Source organism: Bos taurus, chromosome 8, assembly GCF_002263795.3.
Source record: "Bos taurus isolate L1 Dominette 01449 registration number 42190680 breed Hereford chromosome 8, ARS-UCD2.0, whole genome shotgun sequence".
In the NCBI taxonomy this organism is placed as follows: Eukaryota; Metazoa; Chordata; class Mammalia; order Artiodactyla; family Bovidae; genus Bos; species Bos taurus.
Window position 1 is genome coordinate 81,660,313 of NC_037335.1, and position 16,183 is coordinate 81,676,495.

The window sequence follows — 16,183 nt, forward strand, 5'->3', positions numbered from 1 at the left end:
AGTGTACAACACAGGGCCCAGAAAGTTCACCCTCCGGGGTGGCACCTGATCATATGGTAGAGTTCTCTGCATAGCAATAGATAAATGCTTCTGGGTACCAGGACACGGGACAGATAGGAACCATCTTGATTTACTTTCAATTAGAATGATTTTCCCTGGAGGAGGAAATGGCAACCCATTCCAATATTCTTGCCTGGGAAATCCCATGGACACAGGAACCTGGTGGGCTACAGCCCACGGGGTTCCAGAGAGTTGGACACGACTGAGTACACACTCAAAATGGTTTTTCCTTTGCTGGTGTATTTGTTTGGAAACTTTCTCCATGAACAAAACAGTCTACCAAAATCACTGAAAATAAAGTACTCTTTTCTGATGATTAATCAAATACTCTTAACAGCCTCTTTTTCCTTGGGGGAATGAATAATATCTGCAATATAACGAACCTGCTTGTTTTCTTTTTCCAGAGCTTCTACAAAGCATCGTGTAAACACCTGAAGGCCGGCTAGTACTTCTGGGGCTCCATCGGTTTCCAGGAGTGCGGACCTGAACAATGCAAGGCCAGATCACAACACATTCAGTGATTAATCTGGAAAATATGTGAACCAAAATATGTAAAAGGGAAACATGGAAACATTCTTTTTGTGCCATAAGCTTCAGCAGCAATGTCAGCTCATCAGATTTCAGTTCTTGCGTGAAAGCAGGAGAAATCTGTCACTCCCTTTTCTGAGGACTTCCTTTAAAATTGCAATGTGCAGAGCTCCCTTTCTTGGTTTTTAAATTATTAAGCACTTCATATCTCTTCCACGTGGGCCTGGGATGCTCTTTACAAATATTTGCACACTGTATACCCACAAATGGAACATCCACAGAACTTCTCCTTTTGCAAGTGGAGAAAGGGGTGCCCCAGGGATATCCAGCAAAGGGGTGGAAGAATCTGCATGTTCCTGGTTTGGTTTCTATGCATTTTCATACAACTAACTTTTCTTTACGTTTGTTTAAACAACACCAAAAAAAAAAAAATAGAACTGAAACTTTGCTAGCTTTAAACTAAAAACAGCATTCTGACTTATTTCTACACTAATTTAGCTTAAAGCTCATATGTTTCAAGACCAACTTGAGTGCTGGATTACTTGCTATTGTAAAGCAAGTAATTGCTTTTTCCAATGTCTGCTGTCTGCTGTGGGGCCTCTATTTGCTGAGTTTGAGGGGAACTGGATAAAGAGGGTAGATACCCTGGCTCTGGCTGCACGAGCACCCAGGAAAGAGGCTGGCCACCCACCTGTCCACTGGGGGCAAGCTCCCCGCGTGGGGTCTGGCCCCTCACTAACTGTCAGTCATAACCCAACCTGGTGTCCAGTGGGCTCATCTTTCATCGTTGTAAATCCACTGCATTTACCAAGAAGTTCTTGTATTTGCAGAATAAAAATTAGTGTGCTGTTAGATAACATGCATAGTTGATTCTGCCTTTCAGAAGTGCTCTGTTAAGAATGGCATTATTTATTTATTATTTTTAGTATTCCTTAGCTTTAAAAAGATTGGTCAGCCCTCATGTGGTGAAGGGAGAACACTACTACCCTTTATTTTTAATTGAGAAAAACTCTACATGAATAATGCGTGATGCAAAATCTAATTCAATTCTGATTTTCAACCATTATTATTCGATTTTTAAAAGGTTAAAAAAAAAAGATAGTTATCTTAGTTCTCAGGCATTGGCTTTTAAATACACATTGACATTTGCATTTTACCAAAAAGCTCAGCAGGATGGGATGGAATTAGAATCTAATTTCCCCATGGTACAGCCAGAGACTACCACAGAATTTTTTATTCATATTTGGAAGCTGAACATATTTAGACCAATTACGAGCAGAAACAGCACAATATTTACCTGAATATTTCATCAACAACTCTGAAAATGGCGGGGTGGCAGGCAGCAGCTTCAGGCTATAAAGGAAAAGACCAGGAGAAAGTAAAATATCAGAAGCATTTCATCAATAATGACTCGCTCTTATCAGGGAAATGAGTTGTCCACAACTGCTGGTGTCTAGAAAATGGATATATTCCTTTGAGTTAGAAAAAACAGAACAACTAGTCCGTGGCAAAAGCCCTCCATACAAATACAAACAGAAGTTCTCTTGGGGTAAGGGGATTATGGACCTTTCTTCTTCTTCTTTATTCAACTTATACTCTGTAAATCCCAGATTTTCAACAATAAGCCCACATGATACACAAAAAAGAGTCAATAAGTATCATGGGAAATCAGAAAATACCGCCTACCAGCAGGCTATAATGAAGACGCATAGCCTACCTGTGTTGCTGTGCTGTGCTCTGCTTATTCGCTCAGTCCTGTCTGACTCTTTGAGACCCCCTGGACTGTAGCCCACCAGGCTCCTCTGTCCATGGGGATTCTCCAGGCAAGAATACTGGAGTGGGTTGCCATGCCCTCCTCCAGGAGATCTTCCCAACCCAGGGATCGAACCCAGGTCTCTTGAATTGCAGGTGGATTGTTTACCATCTGAGTCACCAGGGAAGCCCTGTGTTGCTAGCTTTCGGTAACGTCCCCTATGTGTCTGATCTCCTCATATGACTTAAAAGTGCCTCAAAGTCAAAGCTAGACCTGTTATCTTTTCATTCCTGCTGATTAGGAAATGAGTACATAGTGATTTCAAATTATTATTAAGGAAAGCAGTGACCACCACCACGTCAAACTAAATAATATTACATCTTAGAGCACTATGAATTTAGCAGCTTAAATTATTTAGGATGAAGAAAAAAATAAAGATACTATCATCTTTATTTTTCCATACTAAATTAGGAAAGCCATCTAATTTAATCCACAAATATTTTTATGAGAGTTTTGATGATTTAAATCTGCAGAAGCCAACTTACTGTGGCCTGGGTGGGGCTTCAGAGGGCCTAGCCCAGATTCCATATCTTTTTGTTTGCTTTTTTCTTTTTTATTGGCCGCATGGCTTGTGGAATCTTAGTTCACCACCCCGGGGATCAAACCTGGGCCGTTGCTGGTGGAAGTGCAGAGTCCTAACCACTGGACCATGGGCAAATTTCCATGATCCCATATCATCCTGGCTGGAGCTCATACCATGAGATTAAGCCAGAGGAAGATGCCATGTGTGTTCTAAAACAGATATAATACAGTAGCATCCACAGGTTAGTAAATTAGGCTTTATATGGAATTTCTTTGAGTCACATTGAACTTTGGGGAACAGTTTTTCATACCCCCTCAACAAGAAAAGTAGAAAAAAGGATACATATCTTTTATCTTTTCTAGGCCAGACTAAAGAATGGTGCCTCTCTCCAGTAGCTTCCACTCTGTTCTGTGCTGGCATTTCTAAATGTACAATAACATTGAATGTGTGCCACCTAGTGTTCACACACCGCCATTACAGCTGTCACAGAGGCTCCAGGAAAGAGCATTACCACTTGTTAAAATGATGGGATAACTCCTTTTATTTGAAGAGATTAATGATTTGTAGGATGCAAATCTCTGCTTTCTAGGTAGTCAATACTCCCTAATCTTTCGTTGATTTCCATTTTTATCTAAAAGAAACCAACTAAAATTTTTCATAGATTAAATTCATTACATACTCAAGAAAGTAATTTGGCCGATTGATGGTTCAACAGAAGAGAGGTAGAGTATTTTTTGACTTTGATCTCAGACAAGTCAGTTATCTCCCTGCTTCTCAGCCTCACTGTAAATACTAACAGTTATTAAAAGGTCCCTGGATATATGCCCAGAAAATATCACGGAAGTTTCTATGTATTCATAATGGAAAATATCAAACAAGAAGAGAAAAGCAAACTGCCTATCTTGAAGAAATGTGACTCATCAAATTTGCCAGAAGAGTTTTTCCAAGTTTTATATATAGACAATATGGCTCTTGAATAAGAGTGTTTGAGAACCAAACACCGTCATGTGACACATAGAGGCTAAAAACGCACGGACAGAAAATAAGACTAAAATTGAAAATGGTAAAATAGAACCATTCCCTTTCTTCTAACTACTCCAGAACCACTCTATAAACCTGATGCGAGTAGAAAATCAATCTATCCTGATGACAGAGATATCTAAATGGCAGAGAAAAGGCTGATCAATGCATAGAACAGGGCTGCATTGAAAAGCAAGCGGGAAAGCAAGAAAGTTCTGACTCTGTTGAAAAGAGGACCACAGCTTGGACATGCTCTTCCTTCATGCAGTGTTTTCTAGTGAAACAGCTCAATCAAATGTTTTAAATATATAGACTGTGTGGAATCTGCCTGTTCTCTCCATGCCGATCAACTCTCCTCTTAGATTTCCTTCTGTCCAAACAGCTCAGACTGTGGTTGCCCTTAACCTGCTTCTACAAAGCTGTTTTAGCTTTCAAAACAGATAAGATGCCAGGGAACCCTACTGAAACAGCAATGGCAGAGATTTTGATTTAAAAACCAGTCTCCCTTGCCACTCCAGAATTATGAACAGCTCTTTCTCATCTGCAGCCTTTACTGATGGTTTTTAAAATGAGACTCTTCACACTTTCCGAGCACATAATTTCAGGGTCAGTGAGTCCCCTCATGAAGCCCGGAGTGCTCACAGGCCAGGCATGTGTCCCAAGGACACCAAATCACAAAAGCAAACTTAAGCCGCTTTTCTTATCAAGGGAATCCTCCAAATAGAATTAAAGTCTTAATTTATGCTTCTTTGGAAGCCATAAATTACCACTCCCCCCACCCCAAATCTTTACACATCCATGTGAGGAAAGAGGCAAACATTTAACCCCTCTGTGTCCTGTTTTATTTGTAAAATTGGTCTCCAAAGTAACACAACAGGTCACTCTGCAACTCAAACTTCTGGGTCCTAGCTCTGAAACCCCACAAACCAAGCAATTATCTTTCCTATTAGAATGACGACAGAAAAGAAAACCTTTCTTGGATTCCATCTGTTTGTCTGTTTTTCCCATCCTGCCAAAATCTGTTCCTTCTCAAGCTCTTCTCTTCTCCATCTGGTCTAATGATTTCCATGTACAGATTATTTCAAGTCTAGGGAAACTTCATTACCAGGAGGCCATCAGTAACAGCGGTTGTGCCCTTCTTCCCTTCTCTCACCCTGCCCCCAGTTGTCTCACTGAATGTCAGAAGAGGAACAGAAGAAGAGGGAAAGCCCTGGACTCTGGTTTCCTTTTCTTATGGGCCAGCTTGCTCTGAGGGGCACATTCCCTTCCCTCTTCTACAGCTACCCAGGACTCTACTGCTTGTTTCTTCTCTGCTCAGACAGACAGCCCATTCTCATCACTCAGAAGAAAAAAAAAAAAAACAAGGGAAGGCTAAGCAACACAGAGAAGTGTGCAGCAGCTGCGTTTTCGAGGCTGCTTTGTAGGCAGAGGTGAGGAAGAGGCCGGCTTGCCACTCTGTGCCATGAACTGCACAAATAACACCCATGCTCACTCTCTGTCCTTCGTGTCTATGCATGCGTGCTAAGTCACTTCAGTTGTGACCCAACACTTTGGTGACCCTCTGGACCGCAGCCCCAGGCTCCTCTCTGTCCGTGGGCTTCTGCAGGCAAGAATACTGGAGTGAGTTGCCATGCCCTCTCCAGGGATCTTCCTGACGCAGGGATTGAACCCGTGTCACCTGGGGCTCCTGCACTGCAGGTGAATTCTCTGCTGCTGAGCTACCCGAGAAGCCCTCCTTGGTGCCTAACCTGTTATCTTCATCCCAGTTCATCAACGATTATTACTAGCCACCTGAGAATTCTCAGGAAGAAATCTTTCCTTTTTTCCTATCATTTTCTGAATCTGTGTGAGATAGAAAGAGTATGGGGAGAGGGGAGAGAGAATACAAGCCAGAAAGGGAAATTAAACTATTGATTTGAGGTAATTCACTGAGAAAAGTGAATTCCTCTTGTAAAAAACAAAAAGGCAGCGAAGACATGGAAACAAAATTCTCAAGCCTTCTTCATTTATCATCTTTTACACATATTTTTCCTAAAAAATAGAGAAGTTTCAGGTGAGAGATAAACTGAGGTTCAGTAAGCCTGGGGTAGATTCTCTTTCATGGTCTATTTTTATGGCCAGCAACATATCCCACTGTGTATCTGACTCATCCAAACCCTTGACAAGCAGGACCTCTTGTGTTAATCTATGTATGTAAATTAAAAGGTGACTATTCATCAAAAAATAACACTCCTCTTAAAAAAAAATTTTTTTTTTAAGTTTCATTTCAATAGACTCTTTTGACTTCAAAAACAATTTGGTCTAAAAAAAACTACCTATATAAAATAATCTTCATATCTGTCATATAAAATAAGGCACCTTTATAAACATGTAGTTTTTATTATGCCATTTTCTTCTTTTCTACTTTCAAAATACCAAACTTAAGACTGTAAATATCCCTTTTGCATTTTAAGATCTATTTTGTTTCAAAACATTTGTGTTACTTTCATCAAATTTGAGCTTGGAAAAATTATTCTTTCTTTTTAATCTTTACCAGATGTTGTTTATACTACCAGGATTTTTTTTCAGTACTCTATAATGAAATTATTGTTTAATTAGTGATAAATCTGTCATTTCTGGGCTTAAGGGAAAAAAAAGAAAAAACTTAACAAGTACCAAATGTACTTTTGTGTTTTAAATTTACCCGCGCTGTCTGAGAACGTTAAGATACAGGGATGCCAGCTCTGGAAGCCGAGCAAAGTCCCCCAAACCTCAAGTTCCTCCGCCTGGCCCAGCGGCGTCTCTCCCCTTGGCTTGTGTAGCCTGGGTGGGAAGACGGCTCCTCAGCCCCCTGCTGCTTCTTGGCTCAGCCTCTGAGTGGCAGTGACCTTCTAGGTCAACTACTGCCCTGTTTTGGGTTTTTTTTTGTTTCTCTCTCTTCATCTCTGACTGGCTGCCAAGGCCTGCCTCCCAACAGTGAAAACAGAACTTGCCATCTAGGTCTCTTTTCTTCACAGTGCTGGGTGATCTGGTGCCCCCCTGAGGTCGATGCAGGAAAGTGCAATTATTGTCAGATGTTTCTTTTTACCTTTTAGCCACAAGCATAAACCACCTCCACACTTCTCTATTGGATCACTGCTAAATTATCTATTTTAGCTTTTGTTAAATTACAGGCATCACTTTAAAGAGCTCAAAGAAAAAAAAGAAATGTTTAAAAGACTGCTAATGAGAAAGCAGGAAAAGAAAAAACCCTAGAACATTAGTAAGAAGTTATTCAAGCAGAGAAAAATGACATCACCCAGGATGTAGAGTTAATTCTTCGGTATAATCTTTTATTAAAGGGGAACTGTGTTTGGAGTTCAGCGTAAAATAAGTCTCTTTTTCTTTCTGAAGTGGCTATGATTACTATCTGGAGAATGGAAACAAGAATGCATCTTATCTCATATGACGGAGGTCAAGGAGGACACTGAGTTATCTGTAGGCTTGTTATTCCTAAGCTCTTATTAGATCAAGAACTACTTTCTTAACCCTATCTTTATTGAGGTACACTTGACAAGATAAAGAGCTAATTTTGGTGCAGCTATGAAGAGAAACACCAGGAGTGTTTCCTGATTTAAAATCTGAATAAACAAAACCAATCCCCCTTCCTTCCCCTCCCGCTGCACTCTTTCGTGGGCAAATCTCTGGACCCAGCTAGAGGGGCAGGCGGCATGTGAGGCCAGCCAACGAAGGATCGAATGGAAGGGCATGGGAACCAGGGTCTATCCCAGCCCGGGCATGCAGCAGGGCAGCCAAGCACAGTGCCACCCAGCCAGCACTTTTCATTCAAATGTAGAATATAAACAATAGCTTTCTGGGCTCCGCAAACAGAATTGTAACTGGAAAACACAACATCCTTCTGATTTGGGGCCAGCCTTGGGAAACCAAACAGTGCCAAGAAAGCTGCATAATTAGCAAGTGGCTTTCACTGCTTTTGGTGACATGAGTTTTTAAGGTCGGGTCTGAAGCTATGGATTATGGTCCTCCATTGCCTGTTCTGTCAAGAGAAACACAAGACCATCTGCTTTTGCAAAGTGTCAGTCTGCTCAGTGGATGACAAACTGAGGCTAAGACCTCGATTTATTCAGGAGCATCAAATGTGGCAGGTGGCCATAGACTTGGGGGAGGTCCAGCCTGAGAGAGTCAGAGAGCGAGCCTCAAAAGGAAACAGGTTTTGAAAACTTACTTTTATTTTAGAAGTCAAAAAACATACACATGCACTTCGAATTCAGGTGACTATTAGGTCAGCACCTTATTATTCATAGTCTTAATGGAAAACACCCAGCCTGGAGGCCCTGAGAGGCCACAGAACATTTGGAGAGACCATTTCACTTTGTACAACCTGTACAACACGTTTATCTTTTGTTTTTGCAACATCTTGGTAACTATAGAACTTCTAGGGCTAATTCTGGATAGTCCCAAGAGATGGAAACATAATTAACAGTGCTCCATATAAAATACAAGTTACTAGACCATCACACTTTAATTATTCTCAGAATCTAACTCTAATGTAATAGGCATCAAGTTACTTCTAGAGGAAAGCACAGCAGTCCTATGCTATCCGAGTCTTCCAGATCTTTCTGATACTTCCGCAGGGTCCTGTCACGGCCCCGAGATACCGTGCTCTGATAAGTGAAGCAGATGATGCAATCAGGAAGCACGTTCTTCAGGTTACCCTTCCAATCACTCGGTCACGTCACAGGCTTATTCCAGCCTGCTTGGTTGTGCGGCACCGAGGGCCCAGGATCCTGAGGAGAGCAGCCCACGCCAATCAAGGACTTGCAGCTCTGTATTGTAATTACCTCCTTGAACCGTAAGGCAACAGAGGGGTTACATCCTGCCAATGCCACAATAAATTAAACACAATAACACCCTCTGAAATCCCCCTTTAACCATAATGGAAGCTCTGCATCTCTATACACATGATCCTGATAAATGCTTTTGTAAATCAACTGACTTCAAAACTGTTTGGGGGAAAATGGTTTTAAACCGTAAAGTGGAGACTGAAGGTTATACAATGCAATGTTTAACCGGAATGCCTGCTTTCTCTCTCTCTCTCTGTCATCCTGGGTTTACTGATAGGCTCAGGCCTGAGGGCCACAGGTAAAAAGAGCTCAAAGAAGATTTAGAATCACAAGGTTGCAGAATCAAATCAAACTGGAATTTTTCCATAGAGAGAAGACTTAAAGAAAATTTAATAAGGACCTTGAAAGCAAGGAAATAGCTCAGTTACTATATTTTGCCACTGAAAAAAGACCAGAGAAAATGAAACTATAGCATGTATCTTTCCGTTAGAAATAGATTTACCTGACAATAAAGGTAATGTTTTGAATGGGCTGCCAGGACTTCTAAAAGCCTTTGTTTATTTTGAATATTATAGTTATTTTTATATAAGGTACATTCTTATTTCTCACCTTAATATGCAACTTTTTTTTTTTTTTTTTTAATGCAACTGTTTTGAAAGATGAGTTCAAGCAGAATTTCCCTAAAAGTATCTCTCTTTCTCTTTGGGCTCTTTCAATCTTTATATCTATTTTCTTTTCTTTTTTTTTCTATCAAACATTGTAAACGTCTAGATCAGCAGGGTTTGATTTGGGCCAGCTAACTCACAGATGAACGCAGCATGGCTGCTGGTCACTGTGACCCTATCCACGGTCCCCTCGAAGGCCCCAAGATGGGACAGCAAAGAGGAGCCTGGGAGACGGGGAGAAGGTAAAGCAGGGCCGTGGTCACACTCTTGACCTGGTAGGGACTGATCAGGACCCAAAAAGAGAGCTGGGATACAGGAAGAAGGCAGCAGATTCAATTATGATTCTCTCACACAGCCTCCAATTTGAAAGAGAGAGAAAACCTAAGTTCTAACTGGATTAACCAAACAGAAGGTATCTCGGTGGACGTTGTGTAAACTCAGCCATCTCAGTGCGCTGTATGAGAGACAGACACACCCTGCCCCCAACACAAGCCTCAGCTCAGCGGGCAGGGGAACACTCTCCAGTCCAGTTTCCTGGCCACCAACTTAAGATCTGAGTGTTCACCATCTATCTCTCTTGAACTAACTTTCTCCATCTGTACAAGAGGAAACAAATCTCTGCACCATATCTCCCCTCGGTGACAAAAGCGAGTAAGAAAGCCGGTTGGAGCCCACGAGGTTCCTGTAAGATGGAGGCCTGGAAGCATGACACCTCCCGGAGAGCTTTGTTTATTCAGAGTGCATTGGTCTTTACTCCGACTCTTACAAAAATGCACATAAATTCCAGAGCTGCCCCCCACAGAGGGAAAACACTGGATTGGTCAGGTTCTGAGGACACCCTGCTAGCCTGGGCCCCTGACACTGGATTAGGCAATGGGGCCCATTTGGTCCACTGAGCACCACACTGCCCAGGCCTGAGTTCTGAGTGGAGGGGAGCCTGGGCAGCCCCTGCATAGAGGCGGGGGTTCGAGGATGGCAGCCTGACACCAAAATAGCTGTCAGAATTCTTTGTAGTTACTTTGTTGTTCTAACCATTTTTCTGGGGGTGTCATTTTGTATCTTTTAAGTATTTGATTTTTCCTCCAGTGAAGGGTTAGAAGTTTATTTTTTGAATGATTTTCTTTGTTAATTGATTCCTCCTCTTGTTCATAGGGGCTTCCATGGTGGCTCAGCTGGTAAAGAATCCACCTGCAATACAGGAGATCTGGGTTCAATCCCTGGGTTGGGAAAATTCCCTGCATGAGGGCACTGCAACCCACTCCAGCATTCTTGCTTGGAGAATGAACAGCACGTTGTTCATAGGGTGTGTGCTGTGTGTGCTCAGTCCTGTGAGTCTTTTGCGACCCCATGGACTGTAGCCTGCCAGTCTCCTCTGTCCATGGAATTCTCCAGGGTGGACCACTGGAGTAGGTTGCCATTCCCTTCTCCAGGGGATCTTTCCAACCCAGGGACTGAACCCAGGTCTCCTCCATTGCAGGCAGATGCTTTACCATCTGAGTCACCAAGGAAGCCGGAAATGAGAAATTTGTTGGCCAAACGTCAATTCTTGTGAATGTGCGATATAAGGCGTGAGGTGAAGTCGCTCAGTTGTGTCCGACTCTTCATGACCCCATGGACTGTAGCCTACCGGGCTTCTCTGTCCATGGGATTTTCCAGGCAAGAGTACTGGAGTGGGTTGCTATTTCCTCCTCCAGGGGAATCTTCCTGACCCAGGGATCAAATCCGGGCAGATGCTTTACCATCTGAGCCACCAGGGAAGTTGTAGCGATAAAGTTTTTTTTCCCCTGGCTGTGCCACTCAGCTTACATTACCTTAGTTCCCCATCCAGGGGCCGAATCCAGGCCTGAGGCAGTGAAAGCACCGAGTCCTAACCACTGCACTGCTAGGGAATTCCTTTGCCCTATTTTTAACACAAGGAGAAAAGCCCCAGACATTAGGTATTTCAAAAATAAAATGTAGATAGATGATGATTTTAAAAGGTGCCAAGTGCTCGTTTGTTTACATTTTCCCCTTTTGCTGACTAAAAGAGAGAATATACAGCGTCTTCCTTAAGGGTTTTTCTCCTCCTCAAACCCAGCACATACCAGCAGTGAGTCTTTCATAAAGCATTTGATCCTTCTCAGAGAATTTCTCTCACTGGAGATGAGCTTTTCAAGAAGATGAAGCATTGTATTTTCAAGGCTGGGAAGGTGCCGAAGCCAGAGGCAGAGTATAGCTGACGTGGGGAGAGAAATCTTCTTCCTTTCAGTAAGAAATAAAACTTTAAATATAAATGAGTCTCTGAAAAAAAGATTAAGATTTCAAAATGCAATAACAAATCCAAATCTTTTTTTTTTTCATCATGGTCACAAGAGCAGTTAATATTTATAATATCAAATGAATACTGACCAAGTAACTTATTTTGACCAAAGAAAAAAAATGTGTTCAAAAAGGACAAACAAATATATAATGATGATATAAAGAGAACGATTAAAAAAAAATGTTGATGGAAAAGGGCCTTGAGATATTCAGGCAAACGTAGTTCCTATTTTAAGAAATAGCTATGTTTGAAATTTCACCACAGTGGTTTAACATGTGAAATCAAACTTGGGTTTGAGTCCTGGAGCCACCACTTACTCACTGTATGACCTTAAGAAAGCTAACCTCTAAACCTCAGTTTACTCACCTGTAAAATGGGCCTACTTCCCTCCTAGTGTTGTAAGAAGGATCAAATGCAATAATAACATGTGGACAATGACGAGCACAGTTCTTGGCACATAGTAAATATTTAACCACTGTATAAATCTCTTGAAATTTTTCTTTAGTAATAATATCATAAAAGGTGATTATGGCCTAGCTGATCCATAGTTGATCCTCAGCATGATACTCTACAGACTTACCACTGAGTGTAGTTACATTTCTATGGGAAAATGTATTTGGAGGTTCCTCCTATGTCAGGTCAGTGAATCAGGGGCTCTGCTTCTCCTGGGAGGGGGCACGAGGGGGCATCCATCTACTCTGAGCCACAGTCGGGGGTTGGGGAGGGGCTCCTCCCTGTCAACACTGGGCTATTTGGGCCTGGTGAGACTTGTTCTTCTTCTCTTGGCCCTGCTTTTCCAAGGCCTCCTGCCCTTTTACCTGCAGCACCTTCCAGGTTCTGCTAAAGATGTTTACTGCTTTTACTAAGACAAACAGAAGTGGGGGCACTAATGTTTCCCATTACCCAACAATCCCTCCAGTGTCTTTCCCTTCACCATCACTTCTGGGCTATTTCTCTGCAGGAGCTGGCATGAAGCCCAGGAATTGGGTATAGGGGGAAGAAGTGAACAGGCAAAGACACAGGGTAGGAATTGCTGCTGCTGCTGCTAAGTCACTTCAGTCGTGTCCGACTCTGTGAGACCCCACAGACGGCAGCTCACCAGGATCCCCCGTCCCTGGGATTCTCCAGGCAAGAACATTGGAGTGGGTTGCCATTTCCTTCTCCATCGGAATTGCTAGTAGTTTCTTTTTCTCTTCTCCCTTGGCATAACTCTTGTAGACCTTGTCCAAGATCAACTCTGAGACAAGACTAGAAGAAGCTGAGGAGTTTCAGGGTCTGTCCACCAGAGCAGGCAGTAGGGCAGGAGAAAGGGAGGGAGGCTTGGCCCTCCTCTGACCTTCTTTCTGACGCCCCCTCACCCTGACACATACACACACATCAAACTGTATTAAAGACAGTGAAGGGAAAGGACAGGCCAAGGAAGGACAGAGTATCAGGAGGGGCCCAGGTGAGACCAGGTGGTCAGGGACAACCTCTCCAGTTGAGTTTAGCTGGAGATCAGCCTGGTGGGAGGGATTCCCTAGTGGCTCAGTGATAAAGAATCCGCCTGCATTGCAGGAGCTGCAGGAGACATGGGTTCGATCCCTGGGTTGGGAAGATCCTCTGGGGGAGGGCATGACAACCCACTCCAGTATTCTTGCCTGGAGAATCCCAGGGACAGAGGAGCCTGGTGGGCTACCATCCATTGGCTCTCAGAGTTGGACACGACTGAAGAGGCAGCAGGCGCATGCACGGCGTGGTGGGGCAGGCAACACGGAGGGCAGTGGGAGGAGGCCTCCGCAGGGGGCGCTGCAGCTGAGTCAGATGAAGAGAGCAAAGGTGAGGCGGCCGGTGATGAGGCTGTGCAGGACCAAGGCCAGGCCAGCATCTGGTATTTTATTCTGGCCCAGAAGGTTTTAAACAGAGGAGTGCCAGGACCCAATTTACATTTCAAAGATCACTCTGACTGTTGCATGGAGACCTGAGTGCTGAGTGGGTACAAAATTCCAGAGGGAGCTTGGACCTGGGTGGCACGGGGGAAGGAGTGAAATGTATTTTAGCAGTAATATCAAGAGACACTGGTGATGAATTTGAAGAGGAGGTGAACATGAGGTGAGAATCAAAACTGTTCCAAGTTTCTTGAGCTACAAGATGGACAGATGTACCATTTACTCAATGGAAAGAATGGAAGAAAAGATTGGTGAAGGGTTTACTAAGAGCTCCGTTTAGGGTATGTGAGTTTAGAATGTCTGAGGCACAGTCCAACAGAGATATAAAACAGGTCCTTGAATATCCAAGTTGGAAGTGTTCTGGGGAGAGGTCTGGGCTGAAGATCTATATTCAGGAGCTGTCAGTTGGCATGGAGCAGCATGAAAAGGAGATGTCCAAAGGAAAGAGGTTTGAGCAGGGTGAAAAGAGGGCCCAGGTCTGTGCCTCAGGAGTTTCAGCAGGTTGAGGGTTGGATGGGGTGATGGAAGCTGGCAAGTCATTGAAGACAGGAGTGGAAGTGCAGTCAGCACTGCAGACTGGTCTTCAGAGGGATGACTATGCTGGGAGTGACTGACAACAGGAAGCCACACAGGGGTGGTGGCCTGGTGTGCTCCTGAGAGGTCGTGTTTTAGGCTGAATACTGATGGGCCAGACGCAGAGGGGGAGAGGCTGAAGGACCAGCATGTGTGTATGTGCCACATGCTCAGCTGGGTCTGACTCTCTGCGACTTCATGGACTGCAGCCTGCCAGCCTCCTGTCCACGGGGTTTCCCAGGCAAGAATACTGGAGAGGGTTGCCATGTCCACCTCCAAGGGATCTGCTCGACCCAGGGATCGAACCTGCGTCCCTATGTCTCCTGTATTGCAGGTGGAGTCTTTACCCACTGAGTCATCTGTAAGACCAGTAGCTGCTGTTTATTAAGGGCTCACCTGGAGAAGCGAATGGCGAGCCACTCCAGTATCCTTGCCTGGAGAATTCCATGGACAGAGAAACTTGGCAGGCCACAGTCCATGGGGTCACAGAGAGTTGGACATGACAGCCACTAACACTGTTTTGTCACCTCGAACAATGCTAAGCATTTTACTTGTGTTTTCATTCCCATAACAATCCTACGAAACAGGTACCATTATTACCCTTATTTTTTGAGGCTGGAGAGGGACCAAGGTCTCACAGCCCTGATTAAACCCAGGAGGTCTGTTGCTGGAGCTGGTCCTGTGCCTCAGGTTATACCTAAGCCTCTCTCTGCAGGCAGGAGAGTGGAGGGTGTTGCTTCCATTTGGAGCCTGACACAGGGGTGAGAGCACACAGTTTTCCTGGGTGAGCTAGATGCCTAGAGCCTGTTTTCACTTTCTTCAGTGTCTAAGGAAGTTTTTCCAAAGTCCAGGCTATCAGCCAATTTTAGCCACATTAACAAACTCCTGGGAAGGGATTTCTGTTCAGCTTTCTTGAGGAAGAACACCCTTTGGGAGCAGGGGGAGGGTGTGGATAGCCTCTGTCTTAGAGCCAGAAAGCCCCTGGAAGGCGGGAGGTTCCGAGGTGCAGAAGGAAGAATTCCTCCTCCCTTCCCAAGTAACAGGGACCTCCCTTGACCTGCTCTAATCACACCTTGTCTTTTTTAAAGCATCTACTGAAATAAATATGTACATCATTAGAAAAGTGTCTCACTTCAGTGAGAGTTCATCAGAGATAGCCCCACTGCTAAGCCCTCCGAGCAGCAACATGCACAAATGTGATTTCTATTAATACCATGAGGTTGCAATGGCTGGGCAGTGCCCAGGGCAAAGAGGCAGGAAATCTTGAGAATGATGAACAGTAGATGGATATGAACAAATGTAAAAGGCAGCTGAATGGTAGTTCCAGTGAATATCTGAACTAGAAAATACTGCTTAGTTACAAATCTATATAAGAGTTGCATAAGTTCTGTACCAAGTACCAAGTACATAATTTTTGTTCTATTCTCAGACACAGTTTGAAAAATGTATATGTTAACAATTTTTTTTTTATTACTCCTGATTCAGACCACACTCTACAAACTGCTGTAAATGATTAAATTTATGGATCCATGTTTAGTATTTGAATCATCTATTTTTTATTTTTTAATTTTTACAATGTTGTTTGGCTTCTGCTGCACAGCGACACGTATCAGCCACAACTACACACCCATCTCCTCCTGCCTGAGCCCCGCCCCCATTCCACCCCACCCTTCTAGGTCATCACGGAGCGCCAGACTGGGCTCCGTGTGTGAAAAAGCAACTCCTCACCAGCTGTCCGCTCTACACGTGAGAGTGTACGTATGTCGATGCCACTTTCTCTATCTGTCCCGTCTTCTCTCACCCCCACTGGGCCCACAAGTCCAGTCTCTATACTTGTGCCTCCAGTCCTTCCCTGCAAATGAGTTCATTAGTACCATTTTCTAGATTCCATATCTCTGCGTTAATATGTGACATTTGTTTTTCTCTTTCTGACTTACTTCACTTGGTATAA

The 16,183-nt window shown here is 43.6% G+C and overlaps 1 protein-coding gene across 21 annotated transcripts in view; it reads right to left on the reverse strand.

Annotated features, from left to right (window-relative positions):
- The window catches only part of FANCC (FA complementation group C), a 343,951-nt gene that overhangs the window by 30,384 nt on the left and 297,384 nt on the right, over positions 1–16,183 (reverse strand). For all 21 annotated transcript variants that reach the window (XM_024995472.2, XM_059888957.1, XM_059888956.1 and 18 more), the window contains 3 exons: positions 11,517–11,673; positions 1,886–1,941; positions 444–543 (listed from right to left, as the gene is read on the reverse strand). In XM_024995472.2, coding sequence (XP_024851240.1) covers positions 444–543; positions 1,886–1,941; positions 11,517–11,673 — 313 coding nt within the window. The remainder of the gene's footprint in view (positions 1–443; positions 544–1,885; positions 1,942–11,516; positions 11,674–16,183) is intronic.